The 22,319-nt window shown below is 41.4% G+C and overlaps 1 protein-coding gene across 1 annotated transcript in view; it reads left to right on the forward strand.

Annotated features, from left to right (window-relative positions):
• CTNNBL1 (catenin beta like 1) overlaps positions 1-22,319 on the forward strand; it is a 161,630-nt gene that overhangs the window by 15,392 nt on the left and 123,919 nt on the right. Inside the window, exons 2-3 of the mRNA XM_069546951.1 lie at positions 17,162-17,350; positions 21,454-21,560. Of these exons, the coding sequence (XP_069403052.1) occupies positions 17,162-17,350; positions 21,454-21,560 (296 nt within the window). The remainder of the gene's footprint in view (positions 1-17,161; positions 17,351-21,453; positions 21,561-22,319) is intronic.

Raw genomic sequence — 22,319 nt, forward strand, 5'->3', positions numbered from 1 at the left:
GAGGGACCCAGACCTGAAAGTTGTGGTATGACTCAGGGCCGTTGACAGACATAAGCACAACAAAGGAACGCTTGCTGAGCCTCAGACAGGGAAAGATATTCCTGTACAAAGTGATAAACCAGGCATAGGCCATATGGGTTCCCTATCTCTTGTAAAGAAGTATTCCAGGCCCAAGGCCCATTTTTATGTGACTGAGTGGGATTTGAAATACTGCATGCATGAAGCTGCCTTTCCCAACAATTCTTTTTTGAAATTACTTGATTACCTCTCTTTCTTCCCACTGGACTTTGATTTCCTCTAGGGCAGTGACTATACTGTACCTACTGTATAATAAATACTCAGTGAATGTGTCTTGACTGAAGAAAAAAAAGAATGAAGGTGAATGAATGAAGCAGTGAATCAGTGATGAGGTGGCTGAATTTGGGTTTCTTCCAGGTATCTTTTTATGTGAAGACTTGGCACCCTCTCACTTGCCTTCTCTTTCTTGTCTCTCATTTCTTGATGGAGAGAAGATTAAGCTGAGTTTGTGATTGTTAGTGGCCCTGGTCATAGGACTCACTGGCTTGGGTGAAATTTAACAGTTGATGATCTTGATAAAAGTCTGATTTCAATACTGTAATAACCTGAGAGTTGGCTGGAATTTTTTTTTTTTTTCAATTTCAGCGCTGTCTCTGACTCCTAAACGAGATTAACTAATCATTTGTTTCAGTTCAGTTGCTCAGTCATGTCCGACTCTTTGCGACCCCATGAACCGCAGCACCCCAGGCCTCCCTGTCCATCACCAACTCCCGGAGTCCACCCAAACCCATGTCCATCGAGTCAGTGATGCCATTCAACCATCTCATCCTCTGTCATCCCCTTCTCCTCCTCAATCTTTCCCAGCATCAGGGTCTTTTCAAATGAGTCAGCTTTTCACATCAGGTGGCCAAAGTACTGGAGTTTCAGCTTCAACATCAGTCCTTCCAGTGAACACCCAGGACTGATCTCCTTTAGGATGGACAGGTTGGATCTCCTTGCAGTCCAAGGGACTCTCAAGAGTCTTCTCCAACACCACAGTTCAAAATCATCAATTCTTTGGTGCTCAGCTTTCTTTATAGTCCAACTCTCATATCCATACATGACCACTGGAAAAACCATAGCCTTGACTAGACAGACCTTTGTTGGCAAAGGAATGTCTCTGCTTTTCAATATGTTATCTAGGTTGGTCATAACTTTCCTTCCAAGGAGTAAGTAAGTGTCTTTTAATTTCATGGCTGCAATCACCATCTGCAGTAACTTTGGAGCCCCCCAAAATAAAGTCAGCCACTGTTTCCACTGTTTCCCCATCTATTTCCCTTGAAGTGATGGGACCAGATGCCATGATCTTAGTTTTCTGAATGTTGAGCTTTAAGCCAACTTTTTCACTCTCCTCTTTTACTTTCATCAAGAGGCTCTTTAGTTCTTCTTCACTTTCTGCCATAACGGTGGTGTCATCTGCATATCTGAGGTTATTGATATTTCTCCCTGCAATCTTGATTCCAGCTTGTGTTTCTTCCAGCCCAGTGTTTCTCATGATGTACTCTGCATATAAGTTAAATAAGCAGGGTGACAATATACAGCCTTGACGTACTCCTTTTCCTATTTGGAACCAATCTGTTGTTCCATGTCCAGTTCTAACTGTTGCTTCCTGACCTGCATACAGCTTTCTCAAGAGGCAGGTCAGGTGGTCTGGTATTCCCATCTCTTTCAGAATTTTCTGCAGTTTATTGTGATCCACAGTCAAAGGCTTTGGCATAGTCAATAAAGCAGAAATAGATGTTTTTTTGGAACTCTCTTCCTTTTTCAGTGATCCAGTGGATGTTGGTAATTTGATCTCTGGTTCCTCTGCCTTTTCTAAACCCAGCTTGCACATCAGGAAGTTCACGGTTCACATATTGCTGAAGCCTGGCTTGGAGAATTTTGAGCGTTACTTTACTAGCGTGTAAGATGAGTGCAATTGTGCGGTAGTTAGAGCATTTTTTGGCATTGCCTTTCTTTGGGATTGGAATGAAAACTGACCTTTTCCATCCAAATATTTGTACCAATGCTACTTTGGGTTGTAATTGCTGTTTTCTCTTTACCCAGCCTTATAGGCAAAAGATAAGAAACAATACAGCAAGGTTAATTTTTATTTCGTGTTGGTTATATCTGGCACCTCCATTTCCGTTTGATTTTTTTTCCTTAAACATTTATTATTTTCCTGGATTAGGCACTTCCTTGCTGTGGGAGCTTTTTCCAAGGATGAGACGTAGTGATTTGCCCAAGCAGGGTCACACACTAGTAACAACAAAGTTAGGTGTCTGACCACTAGAATCCATTCTCTTCTGTCTGCACTATTCTCCCTCTATAAATTGGGCTACTTTGGCAAATCCATGGATGGAGGAACCTGGTAAGCTACAGTCCATGGGGTCACTAGGAGTCGGACACGACTGAGCGACTTCACTTTCACTTTTCACTTTTATGCATCGGAGAAGGAAATGGCAACCCACTCCAGTGTTCTTGCCTGGAGAATCCCAGGGATGGGGGAGCCTGGTGGGCTGCCGTCTATGGGGTCGCACAGAGTTGGACACGACTGAAGCGACTTAGCAGCAGCAGCATCATTTCGAATGTACTCTATATTTTATACAGGCCGATGACACACATGGGTTTCTGAAACAGGAGGTGATAGAGCTGCTAAAAGTTCACTTAAGCTTAAGTAGCCTTGGGACACAGATCTGTAGCAAGCGCAGAAGTCAGTTAAGGTGGGATAATTTGCCCATCACACGGTAGGAGTGTGGTGTCCTGGCAAGAGTGAGAGCTTGGGGCTTAGACTGACTGCTTGAATCCTGTGTCCACTATTTTCCAGCTCCTTGACCTTGAACAGCTTGTTAAGCAAGCCATCCCCCGAGCTTTGGTTTCCTCACTTGAAGAAACGGGGAATGGTCTTAACCTACCTGGCAGGGTTGTGTGAGGATTGAAAAAATAATGAAATGTCAAATTCTGGGTATATAATAAGCACACAGTTAATGGTCACTGTTCTGTGGCTTGGATAATCGCTTGGTGAGAAGTCTGGAGGAGGAATTCTTTATGATTTCTTTAAACCCCGCGATTCTCTGACCTCAGTGGCTCCTGAGAAGCTCTTGGGAAGGTTTATATCCAACTTGGCCTATTGAGGCCTGTCCTGGCTTACTTAGGCAGCTTTGTTTAAAAGAGGTGGCCAAATTCCCTGTGTATAGGGTTTCTCAGCCAGTGTCTCTCTGTGTTTTTGGATATGTTTACTGGAATTCTCAAGTTTCTAAGTAATTTCAGTCTGAGACAAAAGAGTAGGATTGATGTCAGGCTGCTTTAACGCAGGTGTTATAAACAAGATTAAGAGGTTGTTGAAAGGGTATCAGTGGAGCTCCGGGGCTAGCTTCCTGGAGTCACTCTAAATTGACAGCTAATGGGTAGTTTGCCTTGATAGCTCTCTCTGAGTTGGTTGTAACCAGCTAGAGATTCACCCACAGAGGAAACCTTCTTATGAAAATTCACTTTCCTTTCATTTATAAAAAAATAAAGCTATTATAACTTGTAATGATGTCTTTGCATGATACAAAAAATAAACACACACACACAAACAAAAACAGTGTCTTTGCACTGTTTTAAGGTAAAGCTTTTTTTAAAGACTTCCCTGATAGCTCAGTTGGTAAAGAATCTGCCTGCACGCTGGAGACCCCGGTTTGATTCCTGGGTCGGGAAGATCCGCTGGAGAAGGGATAGGCTACCCACTCCAGTATTCTTGGGCTTCCCTTGTGCCTTAGCTGGTAAAGAATCCTCCTGTAATGCGGAAGACCTGGGTTTGATCCCTGGGTTGGGAAGATTTCCTGGAGAAGGGAAAGGCTACCCACTCCAGTATTCTGGCCTAGAGAATTCCATGGATTGAATAAATAGTCCATGGGGTTGCAAAGAGTTGGATACGACTGAGCGACTTTTACTTTTTTTAAAGGAGATCAATTAAGGTTGTTTTTTTTTTTAATGCTAAAAGCCTACCAAGCTTCCAAGAAAACTTTAAAAAGGAGACGGTTCAAAACAGTTATTTTATTCTACCATGTATTTAATTTTTTTTTCTGTATAAAACATTATTTAATTATCTTGATCCTTGGTGGAGTTTCTTCCTGCCCAATAAGGTATGCATTTTGCCTTATCTAGTTTACTAGACAGTACTGCTAGGAAACTTGAGTATCCTAAAATATTTTTGAGGTGAGCAGTTACTAGGTTAAAATCACCTTGAAGCCACTTTTATATTCTTCCTGAGAGCATTGTGCTGGTGGGGATACAGCTTGTAGGGGGAATTTGTAGGTTCTCAGGAGGCATTCACCCAGGTTATCAAAGAATTCCTTTTGGTCATTTTCCACATGGTCATTGGTTCCCTCTGTTTTCTGGGTAGAAGAAATGTTTCTGACTCAAACTCACTTACCAACCTTGTCTTTATTGGGAATGGAGATATTTTGCTAACTTTAGTGGTTTGTAAAGCTTCTAAAAATAATAAAACCTTTGAGTTGAGGAAAATAAAGTGCATCCTAGACAAAAGCAGACACGAAGCCATCTCTTTTCGTTGTTTTTGATGGACTCAAAAGTGTTGAGGCCATAACACCAGATACTTCATTCAAGCCGAGAGTGAAAGGTAAATCAGCACTCCAGTGCTGGAAAGTACATCGTAAAATCGTGCTACATTTGCAGACTTTAAAATGTTATTTGTAATGTTGAAAAATACTCTTTGACAAAATAGTTCAGTCGCTCAGTCGTGACCCACTCTTTGTGACCCCATGGACTGCAGCATACCAGGCCTCCCTGTCCATCACCAACTCCCAGAGTTTGCTCAAACTCATGTCCATTGAGTTGGTCATGCTATCCAACCATCTCATCGTCTGTCATCCCCTTCTCCTGCCCTCAGTCTTTCCCAGCATCAGGATCTTTTGCAGTGAGTTAGTTCTTCTCATCAGGTGGCCAAAGTATTGGAGCTTCAGCTTCAGCATCAGTCCTTCCAATGAATATTCAGTACTGATTTCCTTGAGGATTGACTGGTTTAATCTCCTTGCAGTCCAAGGGACTCTGAAGAGTCTTCCCCAGCATCACAGTTCAAAAGCATCAATTCTTCTGCGCTCAGCTTTCTTCATACTCCAACTCGCACATCCATACATGACCACTGGAAAAACCATAGCTTTTACTAGATGGACCTTTGTTGGCAAAGCAATGTCTCTGCTTTTTAGTATGCTGTCTAGGTTGGTCATAGCTTTTCTTCTAAGGAGCAAGTGTCTTTTAATTTCATGGCTGCAGTCACCATCTGCAGTGATTATGGAGCCCAAGAAAATAAAATCTGTCACTGTTTCCGTTGTTTCCCCATCTATTTGCCATGAAGTGATGGGACCAGATGCCATGATCTTATTTTGAATGTTGAGTTTTAAGCCGGTGTCTTTCACAAGATGTTCAGGGTAAAGTTTCATGTGAGTTCTGTCTTCCTTCAAATAATTGTGGCAGCCATTGTGTAACAGATTTGTGTGGATAAGTTTTAAGCTTTAAAAGAAATAATGGTAATATCTGATGTCCTGGACTCCAGAGATCAAAATCATGTCAAAACCCTTAAGGAAATAATAAGCAGTTGTGAAAGAGCTAGACTTTGTGAATGGATAACATGGCATTTCTCACTTATGATCTGGTTCTCACTCAGTCAGTCTCAGTCCATTCAGTATACTCTGCATATTTCCCCCTCCCCATTTTCTAAAAATATCTTCACTTTTTCATTCCTATCTGTCTTTCTGCTAGTATATCCTCTCCCCCCACATCGCAACCACTCTTTCTGTTTGAAAGAGGAATGCAATTTTGAGTCTTATATCTGAGCCTTGGGTCTAAAACTATGAATAATTTGAACATTGCTATATTAATTTGTTATTTAATGTTTAAAGATTAAGAGTGGACTGGTGTTCGTGGTAGGTACCCACTGGGCTCAGTGTGGGCTGCCCAGATGATCTAGGGGAAGGAGTTTTACAGAAATCTCCGTGTAGACAGATGACAGTAAGCTCTTCTGGTCAGTGAGCTTTCAAACAGGCAAGGAGCAACTATAGGAAAGAGCTTTCCTGGCTAGCGGCATGGGCAGAGAAGGGACAGAAGAGATCTTAGTGTTAGTTGAATGATGATGGCAGCAGGGAAAGATGATGCAAATTACTACCTTTGAGGTAATAGTTTCTGAAGTTGTGACCAAGGAAAGTGGATTGGGGGGTTGTGTATACTGCTGCTGTCAAAGTGGGAGTTAGAGTCCAGACCCAGCTCTATGGCTTCAGGCTCAAGTCTTGTCACTTCCTTGAGTCATAGTTTATTCATCTGTAAATGATGAGGTTACACAGACACTTTACTATTCTCACCCTCTGAATACCACTTGGTGCTACCAGGAGAAAATTTGCTAAGCTGTGGCCCAGAGGGGCATAAAATGATTAAAGATGTAAATACAGAATAGATGAATTCTGCCTGGTTGCTGTCATCTAAAGATCCAGGTAATTCTGAGACTATGCATACATTGTATACGTTTGCTAATTATTGTTGTTCAGTTGCTCAGTCCTGTCTGACTCTTTGTGACCTCATGGACTGCATGCAGCACCCTAGGCTCTTCCGTGTCCTCCTCCCGGAGCTTGCTCAAACTCAACGTGCATCGAGTCAGTGACGCCATCCAACCGTCTCATCCTCTGTCATCCCCTTCTGCCTTCAATCTTTCCCAGCATCAGGCTCTTTTCTAATGAGTCAGCTCTTTGCATCAGGTGGCCAAGATATTAGAGCTTCAATTTCAGCATCAGTCCTTCTCATGAATATTCAGGATTGATTTCCTTTAGGATTGCTAGTAGTGAATTATGATTTTGAGTAGGACATTGGTTTAGGCCTCCTCTTCCCTTGTCATCTCTCATTGATTTAGCATCATGGGTTAAGTACCTGCTATGAGCTGGACGCTGTTGGATGCTGAGTGTGTTAGCAGCAAGGTTAGATGTCAGGACACCTACCCTAGAGGACCTAGCCTATGATTTAGTGGTGGAGATGGAGATTTATTAATGCACATGTTGTGTGCTGATAGAGGTATGATACGATATAGTGCTGAGGAAGCTCAGAGGTCTTCCTGGGCAGCATTTGGATGGCTCTTAGAGAGGGTGACCTTTGAGTTGGAGTTTAAGGCTGAGTAGGATTTCTGTAGCTAGAATAAAAGGAGAAAGGAGGGTGATCTGTTCTTCATGGTAGCACTATGTATTCACTCCATTCCAAGGCATCATTTGAATAACTGAGGGTGACTCCTGAGTCCCTTCCAGATTCTTCTCTCATTCCCTTACTGGTTGTTTTTCTGTAGCAAGGGTTCAGACCCTGTGTTACCCTGCTCATGCAATATTGAGATTACAGTGCCTCTTTTAAACTGTGGTGGCTAACTCTGTTCCATGGGACTGTAGCCAAATTGGATATTTTGCTTCTAATAGTGCACCCTTAATATGCATTCAGTTTTTAAAAAATTTAAGTTGGCCATCCTGTTGAAAAAGACGTTTGCTAAAACTGTCAGCTCTGAAGTCATATCTCCCCTGGCAGGGACTTTATGTATTACTGTTTTGAATTTAAACAGAGGACTTGACCCTGCTCGTACTCTTTCGGTTCAACCAGTTAGGATTCTACCTGTCTGTACTACCATTCACCCCGTTTAGGATAGTGATCACTTCTAAGAAGGGCGGTAAAGAAACTGGATTAAGGAGGGGTACACAGTGACATGGGATTAGAGAAGGGCACATAGGACACTTCAGCTGTATAATATTTTATGCTAAAAAAAAGATATGAAATAAATTTGGCAAAATGGTACAACGGGGAGGGGAGAAGGAGAAGCTAGTAGGGAATCATGCAGAACAAGTGATGCCCAACTGGTTGTAGTCCCTTGATATTGTTACTCCTGACTAAGGCTAAGGGTTTACAATACCTGCAGAGTATCTTTTATCTCAACAAAGCCTTTCACAAAGTCGCTCAAGTGGGCAGACAGAGAAATATAATTGTGATTATATTCTGCATCAAAAGTAATTGTAAAAGTCTGTTGTATATGTAGGACTTTGCGGTTAGCTGTCATGAAAAGAAATTGAATCCTAGGCTCTGTTTTCTTTTCAAAGTGCTGTATCTCAGCATGCTTGGGGCTGGTGCATGGGGATGACCCAGAGAGATGTTATGGGGAGGGAGGTGGGAGGGGGGGTTCATGTTTGGGAACGCATGTAAGAATTAAAGATTTTAAAATTAAAAAAATAAAAAACAAAAAACAAAAAAACACAAAGTGCTGTATCTTTATTTTACTTACTCTTACTCTCCCTTGCCTGATTAAAGACAATCCTGTGAGGTAACAGAGCATTTTTATAAATGCAGGGCTAGTAGGTTCAATGACTAGTCTAAAGTCACGTGACTTTTAAGTGGCTCGCTAGCGCTCAGATTTCTCAGATTATTGGTCTCCTCTCTCTGCACTGTGCTCTGTTGCTTCTTTCAGGTCAGTGCAGTTCTCTTGTGGCGGTGGTTCTTGGTTTGATATCTGATATTCCCTCCAGTACCTAATAGAGTGATATTCAGGTTCTATTAGCTCAGTAAATACTTCCTGAGTGAATGAATGAATGATCATGCTCCTGGTGTAGCTAACAAAACATTCATATTGTCTGTTAAAATGGAGGCGGTTTACCTTACAATGATTTTACAAGTATCTGCCTCTGTTAGGCTTGGTAAATAAAGAAACCAAATCAACATTCGGCTTTCTGATGCAACTACAGAATTAATCAGAGAAGATGTCAAAGTAAATCACAAACGCTAAAGAATAGTTTGTACTTCCAAAAAAGAAATTATGCACATTCTTTGGAAGCGAGATGAACATATATTCAGGCTTTAACAAGGAGTAAAAATTCTTTTGGTAGGAAAAATTGTTAAGTAGGGTCTTCATGACTGGTGATTTAAATCATAAATCACATCCATGTTGCTTGTCAGCCAATCAGATTCCAAATCATACGTGAGATCTTTGGTTATGTTTCTTTCTGATGCATTGATTTCCCCCCACCCCTTGTGGACATTGTTAAAACCCACATTCTCGAGCAATTACTGTGCTCTTAGTATCTGTAATCTTTTAAATTGGGAGTTAAATAAATGAGGGTTCTGTTTAATATTTGCATTGACTTTGCTTTGCGATTTTGAGTTTTTGGTACCTGGTTTTTCTTCAGAAGAAAAGGTGGCATATTGCCATGATTCTTGCAAAGGCATAATATATAATTATAGGTGAATATCTGGAATTGCCACTGAGATATTTCTTGAAAATGTGATTACGATAATCCCTTATATTGATAATAGTGCTTTATCGTTTACACAAAGTCCCTTTGTAAGATGTTTTAATCATCACAACAACCCTTTGAGTGGGTAGAATTTTCTGTCTCTGATGACTTTGATCCCTAATTATGGACTCTGGCTGATGATACTTGCAGCATTAGAGACTGTGAGCTTTTCCAGTTCTGGTGCCTCAGGCAAATTTGCAAGGGAGCCCTGATGTTAACTTTGGCATGTTTCATGCCTGCAAATATTGATTGAGCCAGAAGCCCTGGTTGTAAAATGTCACCAGTGAATGTGCAGCCAGCAAAGGCAAGGGAAAACTCATTACCGCAGCTCATCTGTAACTTCTGGGTCAGGCCACTCACTACCATCTGGTCAAAATGAATGTTTGAAAACCCCTTTTTATTCTGACAAAGTGTAATCAGGCGAGGTTAACAGCAGATGATTTCTGAGCACTTCGAATTGGTTAGAGCAATCCGTCCACAGTCTTGGGTTTGTGGCATCCCATATGTCTAATCATCTGAAGAGGTATCGGAAAGCTTTAAAATTATGAAATCGCAAAATAAAGGTAGGAAGGAATTAATTATGTATATACGTCCCTTAACTGTGTTGCGTGTACTCTTTCCCTCTCATATTGAAAGTGTTTATTTTGAAAAGAAAAGGCAATGGGAGAGGCAGAATGAAATAGGATTACTGTCTTAAAATCTGAAGTTTTTTTTTTAATACAAGAGTGAGACTAAACCAATTTTATCACTTTAAGGAGAAAGATTATGGACTGGGGAAGAAAATTATAAGTTGAAAGGTTTCTCCTTAATTGAATGAACTCTCTGAGTGATCCGGAGATGGAGAGGGTGCAGTTTAAGGAGAAGGTGAAGCTTCTGGCCACCAAAAGTGTTGGGAAAGCCCCAACCTATACCACAGTGTTTTAAAGGGTCTTCACACCTCAGAAAGATAATCCGGTTAGATGAAGGGTTCCTGAAGTCTGGATGGTCTCTAGCACCTCAGAATTATTGCACAAGGTTTCGAATCCAGATGTACACAAGCATTTTCTGTAGAAGGAATCTCAGTCTCTCAAAATCTCTCTGAAAATTGATCAATCTCTTCTCTATTTCTGTCAGCTCTGCTCTTCTCTCTCTCAGAAATGTGGGAGTTAAAACCACAAATTCAATGGAAAAGTATTACCAAATACATAGAAACTACTTGTTGTCATTGTGCATTTTCTTACTCATTGGATACTAAAAAATGCAGCTGGGTATGGGGTCTGTCAAATATGTTGACATTAAAAATGGGATCCTTATTTTAAAAACTGATAATGGGCAGTACCCTTTCCAACCTTGAATTTCTTTGATTTTGAGTCAGGTGTGTCCAAGAGAGATACATGTAATGTCTTTTATGGGCTAAACTGTGATTAGCACTTTAGAAAGACTGGCCTTTATGTGTATACATGCATATATACACAAATCTCTATGTGTTGTTCCTAGTTTGTAGATTGAAAAAACTCAAACCTGGAATGAGTAAGTTACTTTCCAGGGCTGCTAAGTTAAGGGACCAGGATCTGAATTTAGGAAAATCTGACTCCAAAATTCCTTCTCCAAACAGGATATCACCACTGCACACAGGTTAGAAATGACTGATTAGTATGGCAAAGGAGGAAACGAACTGTATTGGGAATTAGAAGCCTTATGTTATTACCTACCACAGACAAGGTGCTTAAACACACTGAGCTCAAATTTCCCTATTTCTATAAAAAGAGGGACGAACTAGATTATCTCCTTTAGCTCAGATTTCCGAGTCTTTCCTATAGTTTGATATTTAGGAAATAGCCCTTTGTGCCCCCACTTGGAAGGCCCATATTCTGAAGATATGTGACCTGCTTGGTGCTAGGTGAAGAATTCCTGGTTTATTATAAAGTTAACAGATTTCCTTTGAGTCCTTCCATTTCCTTAATAAAATTGAACATATTTTTTCTGCCATTAACATCAAAGTACATTTTGTGAAACTTATTCCATTTCTTAACCAGGTAACTTGGAATATTGAGCTACTTTTAGACATTCCCCCCACAAATGCACATCTGCATTATATCCTAGTACAAATGTGCTCTTCACATTAATAATTGCACTGTGTGTTTTCATAATTTATCATAATGATACCATTATTGCTTATTATAGAAGTCCCCTTTCTTCCCCCCCATCCCCAAGTCTAATTGAGGTCGAGACAGACCATAAATGCGATAATATAGATTGCATGCTCAGAGGAAATGGAGTTGGTTTCATAGTGGAGTTTTAATTTAGGATTCGTTCTGGTGAGGTAGCCTCTTCCTATGGTACATTACTTTGAGCCCAATATAACTGCATTTTCCCACAGCCCCTCATTATAGCTACAGCTTCTCATTGCTTTTTAATTAAAAAGAGAGAGAGAGACAGAGAAAGAGAGAGAGGGAGAAAAATGAAACCTAAAGCTTTAGGTTGGATATTGTCTGGGTATGCAGGGAGTATTCTAGGCAGATTGTTTATTTAATTTTTTAATGCTTTCAAAGCTTTCATGGAGATGTCTTGATTTTTATTTCTAGTCAGATGGGTATATATATATATCTCATCCATCATACACAAACACACAAGGCTTCAAGATTTTTGGAAAGTTAAAAATATATATTTATATATGCATATATATATGTATATACACACATATAATATATATGTAATATGTATTCTTGGAGCTTCCTATTGGCTTTGAGCATGTGGGAACCCTTTGTGTAGCCTAGAAAGGATACCAGGTGTATCCTGTAGTTGGCTGATGGCAAACGCTTAGTGAGCGTTTATTCCACTCACCACCTGTTGGGAGTAAGGCAGGGAATTGTAGAGGACTGTAAAAATCCTTAAAGGCTGATGTTCTAGTACATCAGAAGTTAGAAGTTAGTCATTTTTTTTGCTGTGGGCAGCAGCAGCTGAGAAATGACTTTATTAAGAACAGTTTCTTTTGTCATTCCTTCATCTTGAGGGATTCCAAACACCTTTCAGACACCCAAACAAATTAATCTCCAAAGGTGACTGGTAAGAATGGCTTAATCCTTTTGGGATTGGTTGTGTGAGACACAAGGAGACCTCAGGCCTGAGCTGCTGACCTCTCTCTGACAGGTTATGAGTGTTCTGTTTCACCTTTCTGGATCCAGAGCCCTTTGGCTCTTCCGTGGTGAGATCAGTTTGACAGCTCCTCGGTTCTTCCCTGCCTGCATATTCTTGCTTTGTTTTATGCAACTGAGCACTCCCTCAGTGGTGAATATGGGTAAATATAATCTAGAAGTTTCTTTCTGGGTCAGGATGTTGTTAACTTCATAGGTTTTAATGGGTGATCTTTCATAAATAGGACTTCAGCTTTGTATGAGTGCCTATTTCATTCAGTGTTGCCAGAAACCCAATTTTATTTTGACATTTTCAGGGAACAGGAACCCCTCAGATGAAAATTCCTTAGACCTGGGATGTCAGTAAGGTAGCCACTAGCTGCACATGTCTGTTGGGCACTGAAATGGGGCACTGAATAGGCCTGTGTGAGACGCATCACGAGGGTAAAATACATCCACCAAATTCCAAAGATTTAGTATTTAAAAAAAAAAGTGAAATACATCATGAGTAATTTTTTATATTCATTGCATGTTAAAATGATAATATTTTGGATATATTGGATTAGATAAAATAAAATTAATTTTGCATATTTCTTTTTACTTTTTAAAGTTCGGCAGCTAAAAAAAATCTTAAATTACATCTTTGGCTTACAGTGTATTTTGACTGCCTGCTGTGGCCTAGACTTTTAAGCCCCTTGAGAGCAAAGCAGTGTTTGTCTTATTTTCACATGTGTCCCTAGTCTCCAGCACAGTGCCTTACATGGAGTTGGTGTTTACTATATCTTTGTTAAAGAAATGAATTTTTAACCTTTATTACTTAGAGTGGTCAGATTTCAGAAATGAATAGAAATTTCTCTATTTGGAGGGTTATTAATATCTGAAAGAACTGAGAGTTGAGAAGAGAAGTGAAGGACAGAAATTCTTAAAATTTTGCCTTGGGAGAGAAAAATGCTAAAATAAAACATATCCAGGCCTTTGAACAACTTATGCATCTGTTGGAGGGTGGGATGGGAAGCTGGTATGTTGGCGAAGGAGCCTTGTTGAACTATCCCAATGGGTTTCCCAGTGTTTGTTTCGGTCATAGAATTGTCCTCCATGAGAGGAGGTAAAGCTGAATACCCTGTGTGAAGAGGAAGGAAATTGGAGATGCAGTGGGTAAACCTAAAGGTTGCCCTCTTAGGAATGTGCTTAAAACTCTTCATGAAGATTAGCAAAGCTATTCTTGTCTCCAAAATCTATTCTCGCGGTCTATCCTATTACATTACCCTAATGGAAGCCTGGGACTGGTACTAGGCCAGGCTGATGACTCGAGGATCCTTCAAGCTTTGGAGTTCTTTAATAAGCTATTTGTTGAATGAATGGCCTAGCAAATGCTACTTTAACTTGGCCGAGGTCTTGTATGACTTAGGTTCATGGGTATTTGTTTTAGCCTGAAAGTCCCTCAGATCTGTCTCAGTTAGGGTTCTGGAATCATGGAAATTGGCAAACTTGCCAGAGATCGGTTTCAACTTTTAAAATTCACCAGGTTGTCTTTACAAGAGTTTATTAAAGGATCTCAGGCATCCTGTCTCCCTGCTTATAAAATAGAACTGTTAATTACTTCTCATCCCCAGAGATGGGGTGAAGATGAAAAGGAGCGCTTTAAGTTCTGCAGAAGGAAAGTGCTATTTCATTGGAAATTATTATTATCAGTGGTAAAAATTAAACTCTTCCCTGACCTCTGAAACGTTTGTTTTACAGAAGTGGATTAGAAGATGTGTTCAAAAGAGCCATTGCCAGTATTCTTTTTTGCATTTTTTAACTGTGGCTGAATTTAGCTTTCCCCTTTAACTGTGGTCCACTGCCTTTTCCCTTTGCTCTGAGATAAACAATCCAGAAATCTCCTCTCCGTGGAGAACTATGGAGTTCATGCTTTGACTTGGCTGCTGCAATAGGCTCACGCTAATCAGAACCACAGCAGGGCTTATTTTATGAGCCCGAAAGAATTAGTGCTCCCGGGAGGGCTGAAGTTCCTTACCTGCTGGGGAGCTACAGATTTCCAGTTTAGAACCTGCCCTCCTTTCAGAGCTAACTACCTCCTTCTCCTTCTCACATGAAAACCACCACCTCCTTTTCCTTGTGCTCTGTGGTTACTGCCATGTTGATTTCCTTTCTCTTCTCCTCCTTTTTAAAATGTCAACGGGTAATAATGGCAGCAGTTTTGGTAATTTTTATATTTATGGAAATAGAGTGTGATCATATGAAATTATAATCTATCCCAGGGAGACTCAGGAGCAGAGCGAAAAATAGCAGGTGGCACCCCACAAACCAAATTGTCTAATGTGAGTTTTCTAAGCGGTGTTGTATGCTGAGACTTACTGAAGCACCTGGTATGTGTACCCAGCAGGGTACTTGAATATAGAGGGGAATGACTTTGCACCACTGGGGGGGCGGAGTTCAGTAACAGTGTGGCTTATAAGTCACAAGATGAGATGTGTAACATGTAGAAGAGAAATTTGTCTGTTATCACCAAACAACTTAGCAGGATGGCAGTGAATGCAGCATTTTCTTCACTTTGCTGATAACATACCGCATTGCACCTAGCACACCGTTGGTGTGTGCAGTTAGTATAACAGATAAAGAAAAGCTCATTGAAGAGTCTAACACAAGTGTTTTGTGTTGGGGAAGACGCAATCATTTGATGAATTAACTCACAGAAATAATTTTATATATGCTTCCCAGATGGCTCTGGGAAGAACATATATAAAGAATTGACCTGCCAAGCAGGAGACGTGGGTTCGATCCCTGGGTTGGGAAGATCTCCTGGAGAAGGAAACAGCAACCCTGTCCAGTATTCTTGCCTGGGAAGTCCCATGGACAGAGGAGCCTGGCAGGCTATAGTCCATGGTGTCTCAAAAGGGTCTTACATGACTTAGAAACTAAACAACAAAAATAATTTTAATTTGTCTAGTACTGTTATATGAATAATTTAGAGTTCTTTCACTAATGTTTGCAGCCATTTGGTACAAACTTCCAGTTATGAGATAAAGAAGTTCTGGGAATCTAATGTATAACAGAGGGACTATAGTTAATAATACTGTATTATATACTTGAAAGTTACTAAGATCTTAAATGTCCTTGCCATCGGGGGTCGGGGGAAAATGTAATTATGTGAGGTGATGGAGTTGTTAACTCACCTTATTGTGCTATTATTTGCAGTATGTGTGTGAATCACATCATGTTGTCATGTGTACACTTTAAACTTGCACAGTGATTAAGTTTTTAATGTCAGTTAATATTAACTGACATAATGTCAGTTGTATCTCAATAAAGCTGAAAAAAATGGTTCAGATACACAAAGAAACATTTTTTCTTTAACTACACAGGGAGAAAAGGGTTGTAATCTCCATTTTCAGATGCGAAAACTAAAGGTTAGAGACATTGAACGAGGTGCCCGAAGCTGCGCAGTAGCACTCGGAGCTGAATGGAGGCATCGGGCTGTTGGGTGTCTACTGCAGTGCTCTTCCTCCTCAGTTCTGAAGCCACTGAGTTCAGAAGTGCTCCGGTTTAGCCCAATTAAAATGGCAAGCAGTTGTAAAAACTGCTCTTTTGTGACCGTGGGTAATCATTGACCTTTGGCCTTACTGTACTCACCTGTAAAGTAGGAATTTAAAGTGTTGTAGACCCTTGGAAGTTGTATATGTAGTATTCTTTGTTTGAGCTGCTTGTGAGTGACTATAATCTGTCTCAGACCTGAATTAAAACCATGTGCTAAGGGATTGGTGTTGGAGACTGAATCCTAACTATTCAGTTTAGTTCAGTTCAGCTGCTCAGTCATGTCCAACTCTTTGCGACCCCATGAATTGCAGCACGCCAGGCCTCCCTGTCCATCACCAACTCCCGGAGTTCACTCAAACTCACATCGATCGAGTTGGTGATGCCATCCAGCCATCTCATCCTCTGTCGTCCCCTTCTCCTCCTGCCCCCAACCCCTCCCAGCATCAGAGTCTTTTCCAATGAGTCAACTGTTCGCATGAGGTGGCCAAAGTACTGGAGTTTCAGCTTTAGCATCATTCCTTCCAAAGAACACCCAGGACCAATCTCCTAACTATTAAATTGAACTTAATTAGCTCAAAGTGGCTTTGTTCCCTGTGGTTTCTGTATAAACGAGAACTTTTGTGAAGGGCTAACCTTTGTGTCTTGAAAAAATTCTGTAACAAATAAAAGCCAACTATCTTGTAGGTCAGAGAAGGCAATGGCACCCCACTCTAGTACTCTTGCCTGGAAATCCCATGGATGGAGGAGCCTAGTGGGCTGCAGTCAATGGGGTCGCTAAGAGTCGGACATGACTGGGCAATGTCACTTTCACTTTTCACTTTCATGCATCGGAGAAGGAAATGGCAACCCACTCCAGTGTTCTCGCCTGGAGAATCCCAGGGATGGGGAAGCCTGGTGGGCTGCCGTCTGTGAGGTCACACAGAGTCGGACATGACTGAAGCGACTTAGCAGCAGCAGCATCTTGTAGGTGACTGTAACCCTGTATGTATAGAATCTCTAAGGGCCTGAAAAATAATGACTTAGAGCTTTACTTCCTTTTGTGGTAGAAATTGTGCGCTGTGGTGCTTTTCGGTTGGGGAATTTTTGCACGCTTTTGGAATATTTGGTGTGTACTCCCTTCTATGTATTTTCCAGCTCTGAAATTCTGTGTTTCTTTTTTGTCTTTCTTAGCCCAACAGGGGCACAAAACGTCCCCGGGATGACGAAGAGGAAGAGCTGAAGATGCGTCGGAGACAAGCTGGTACTCGAGAGCGTGGCCGCTATCGGGAGGAGGAGATGACTGTGGTGGAAGAAGCAGATGATGACAAAAAACGGCTGCTTCAAATTATCGACAGAGAGGGTGAGGAGGAAGAGGAAGAGGTAAGGTGGCAGAGATGGGCTGGGGGCTGAGATTCTCATCCTTGATGCAGTATCTGTAGAGCGTAATTTGGGATTAAATGCTTAGTTTCTCTGAGCTTCCCAGCTTAATCTGTAAAATGGGGTTAAGAATATTCGTTTCGCAGTGTTGGTATGAAGGTTAAGTGGAGTTTGGAAGGCATTTTGCAAAGTGTGAAGTACATTACAGATAGAGTTTTAAAATTATTTTGGATTATATGTTATAACAGAGGCCCAAACACTGAACTGTGGGGCTATTGGTATGGACTGAGGAGGATCACAAAGGTTTCCTAGCCCATACTGAGGGCACATAGAAGGCATTCATTTTTAAGCACAGTCAATAGTCTTTGAAAGAGGAATAGAATTTTATCAAACAAGTGGAAGAAGGGCCTTTCAGGCAGTTAAAATGGCCTTACCAAAGCAACAAAGTTGAAGAAATTACAGGGGGAGGTAAGGGATTGGGTGTTTATATGTGACTGAAAAAATGCTGTTTAGGGAAAGAGCTGGCCAAGCCTTTCTATTTGCTGTTCCTCAGGTGGCCTCAGGCCCTTTGCACTCGCTGTTGCCTCTGAATGTTTTCCTTTCTGTGCCCTCTTGAGAGTAATCATTCTTTCACTCTTGCACCACTTAATTCTGCATACTGTCTTCACAGCTCTTGCCATGATCTGAATTCCTATTTGTTATTTTACTCATTTGTTGTCCTCTCCCCAATCTCCTCTGAAAACGGAGACTGGCGGGGTTTTGTTCACAGCTGTATCTCTGGCATTCCAAGCAATGCCTAGCTCTTGGTGTAAGCCCTTAACTAATATTTATTGAATGAATAAATGAATGAAGCTGAAAAGAATAGAGGTAAAATATCAGTGATTAAAAATCAAATGACCTTGCCTTTGTGTCTTTTGAAATCCTGAAGTGTTAACTTGTATATTATTTCACCCTGGCATTTGGTTCAATATGAATTATGGAAATAGATTCTTAAGAGCCAGCTGTTTTTTGGTTCCCTCAAAGACATGATGCTAAGTTTGGATTTAAAAAAATGAAGCTGGAGTGTGAATCTGAGAAGAAAAAAAAATTGATTCATATTCTGAAAAAGGTCTTTACTGCTATGACAGTAGCCCTCTCCCCATTAGGATTTGTACCAGTGCTAATTTGGGGGTCTGCCCCTAAAAGGTGGTGACACTTTGGAAATCTGTGGTGGGAGATAGTCCTGAATTTCCTCTCTGAGGACAGCATCCCTGCCAGCCTTAGACAAACAGTGTGTGTAGCACATCTTCCCTCTCGCCCTCCCTCCTCACTAGCTTCTGCTCAGTCTGTTAGCCCTGCAGCAGCAGTTAATTGGCAGGTATAATTCCCATGTTGGGCACTGCTGGTACTGGGGGATTAGGCTAGTAGCTGTCATGGGTAAATGGTTTCTAGCCTGGGAGACAGAAATGCAGTGTGGGACCAGCCCTTCTGTGAAGGGACAGGGAAAGAGAGATCGCTTTGTAAAAATGACACATGGAAGGCTACAAGCCCAAGAGTTATTTTCTCTCTGCCACCGAAGTCCCATTTGATGAAAAACAAGTGATGTTTGCCCCTGTAAAGTCACGTGAACTTGTAAAATATGATTGTCCTTTTTGTGCTACACCACCAGCATTCATCTTTCTGAAATCTCCCTCTGGTTTCTGACGTTGAGCTATTGGAGATACTGCTGTGGCCGATGACTAAGACTGATAATTCAGTTTTCCCCCAGTGTTGGAGACAGATTAAAGGAGGGAAGGCCAAACCCTGGAGAGGCTGACTTTGGGAATCCTATGAGAGCTGTGTTATTAACACTAATAAAGTTTTCTTCTACAGGGTGGGCAGGATGTTAGCTAAGGGAAAGAAGAGTCATGGGTATTGAAGTTGCTTAAAAGTGATTTAACCCTTTCCTAGAAATTTAAATTATTTTTTAGTTAAATCACAGTGATAAGTTGGATACATTATCAGTTATGCTAAGAGTTACAGTAAGGGCCTCTCAGGTCGTTCAATGATAAAGAATTCACCTGCAAAGCAGGTGACACAGGTTTGATCCCTGGGTCAGGAAGGTCTCCTGGATAAGGAAATGGCAACCCACTCCAGTATTCTTGCCTGGGAAATCCCAGGGATAGAGGAACCTGGCGGGCTACAGTCCATGGGGTCACTAAAGAGTCAGAAATGACTTAGCGACGAACCAAGCTACAACGAGCTGCATAATAGCTTACATTAGTATAGTGTCATGTAGTTTATAAAACAGAATTATGTGCTTCATGTCTTTAGGTCATCTCTGTGACCTTGAAAGATACAGGTAATAGTTTTCCCTTCTCTGCTTGCCTGCCTTCCTTCCTTCAGCAGATCCTCACTGATGCCTCCTGTATGCCAGGCCCTGTCCTGGGCACTGGAGAGTCAACAGTGAACAAGCAGACACGGGCCACCAGTGGGGATTTGGGGTTGGTGAGTGGACTGGGCCGAATCCTGCCAGACCATCCTTGTATAGGTCATGTGAACAATTTGGAATTTTATTCGAAATGCAAGTGGATGAACTCACATATGAGGTAGAATCAATGAGACTTGGTGAGGGTTTGGAGATAATAAATTCAGCAAAGTACCATTGCTACATGGGTAGTAAGTAGTGAAGCTACAGCTCTGAGTCCTGACTGGGCCAGAGCACTGACTTCAGTTTTTACCAAGTTAGGGAACTTCTCTTTAAAGCCATAGACACTGGGGAGCAGGTTGTGGGTGGGGAGGGTGGTTCCAACAGAGTACCTCAGGGTCCAGGAGTCATTGATTAAACATCTAAGAAATGTGTCATGCCCAAATGAATGTTACAGGGATCTCCCATTTAAAAGTCAATATGTTAGAATCTAAATTTAATAAAATAATAGCTAACATTTTGGGGAACTTGAAAGAATTAGGAGATGATTCAGTGCTTTCCAAAAGGATCTATTTCTGGTTCTCTTAATGGCAGTTTTTTCCGGTGTGAGTTACGGTCAGTGACTACATAGCTGTGAAGCTAGGGGTTGGGAGAGTGTTAGAGAGGCAGAGTGAACTGCACCACATTAAACTGGGAAATAAACTGAAGAAAAAGCATTTCCGAAATTTTAGTGTAGATTTTTTTTTTTTGGAGGAAATGATTCTGTTTTCAAAAACTCATTTTATTTCCCTTTGTAGGTATTATTCCAGTATATGAGAAGTGAGAAAACTATGTGGCCTGCTGGGGTTCTTTTATGCTTACTCTGAGCGAGGTTACTAAATTATTGTTGCTGTATCAGGATTCCAGGTCCCTGTTTGATTCCCTTCTCAGCAGCTAGGATGGGCTAGACACAGTAATGTATAAGAAACGTAATATAATGTATAAGAAACACAAAGCAGTGACTGTTGCTGCTTAACAACCATTATATTGTGTGTGTATGTGTGTGCTTAGTCACTCAGTCATGACTGACTCTTTGTGATACCATGGACGGTAGTCCACCAGGCTCCTCTCTCCATAGGGATTCTCCAGGCAAGAATACTGGAGGGGGTTGCCATTTCCTCCTCCAGGGGATCTTCCCAACCCAGGGATTGAACCTAGGTCTCCCGCATTGCTGGCGGGTATACAAAAACAGGCTCTAAGTTGAATTTGACATGTGGACCACAGTTTGCTGATGCCTGGTGTGGGGAAAAGATTGAGGGTCACTGTCACTGACTCAGGGTTTGACCTTGAACAAGTTCTTTTAAACCTCTGAAGCTTATCTTACTTGTATGAAAGAAGAGAACGACGAGATAAATATTAGATAATATTCATTTACTATTGTTGCTTACTCAAGGCCATACGGTATGCTTGAGAAGTATTTGTTGAATGAGTGAATCTTTAACACCTTAAGCTGAACTTCCTGGGCTAAATGTGAGACACACAGAATAATGATACTAAGTAGCACATGATGTAGACCCTTAACCCTCATTCTAATGGGGGGTGGAAGGGAGTATGTGTGTATTGTACACTTAATCCAGAAAGGTGAGTGGCAGGTGGCATAGTAAAAGCCACGGAAAGGAAGTAGTGATTAGTGAATAAGAAACAATCCCTTTGGACTGAAATTGTTGTCTCTTTACACCAGGAGGAACCATTGGATGAAAGCTCAGTGAAGAAAATGATCCTGACATTTGAGAAAAGATCATACAAAAACCAAGAGTTGCGGATCAAGTTTCCAGACAATCCAGAGAAGTAAGGCTCCAATTTGCTGTTTTTTGCCTCTTCTCCTCTGAGGTGTTCTGTTTGCTATTTTTTGTTTTGCTCTTTGTGTGTTTTGTCTGCTCTGGTTTCTGTGCTTTGGGTCGGGAGTCCCAGGATGACTCTCATGTTTGGGAAATCACTAGAAGTTCTCTCGGGACTCAGAATCAGTGGTGCTCTCGGGTACACAGTAGGATCAGCAAGGGGAAAAGACACATCAGGCAGTTTGGAGACATTCATATACAGGCTTCCTGTGTTTTCTCCCGCCCTGTGGGAGGGTTCAGCAGACAGGCTCCTTCTTTCAGAAATGCAATACATCATTGCGTGTGCCCTGTTTCTGTTAGGGAAGCCCATCTGGGACTGAGACCAGGATATTTATTGAAGACAGACCATGGCATTCTCTGCCAGCAACAACTACTAGAATTGCAGATTCACAGACGGAAAGCAGATGTTCAGTGCCCCACATGAGCAAAGCAACCTTATCACTTAGGAACTGTTTCAAAAGCCAGGTTCCCAGATGGAGCCTAGGACCTGTTTACTCTTTTTCGCATTTCTCTTCAAGGCCCCTAGAAAACGGACCATGGCTGCCAGTAGCGATGGCTTTACTACTGAGAAAGTGTCAAAGGCTTTGGGGTTAGACAGATATGGGTGTGACTCCCACATGACCTCCAGTAAGTCAGGTCTTCTTTCTTAGCCACAGGTGTCTCATCCGTATAAAGAAATAGTACCTCCTTCACAGGGTTGTTGTGAGAA

This window comes from Ovis canadensis, chromosome 13 (genome assembly GCF_042477335.2).
Source record: "Ovis canadensis isolate MfBH-ARS-UI-01 breed Bighorn chromosome 13, ARS-UI_OviCan_v2, whole genome shotgun sequence".
Taxonomy (NCBI): domain Eukaryota; kingdom Metazoa; phylum Chordata; class Mammalia; order Artiodactyla; family Bovidae; genus Ovis; species Ovis canadensis.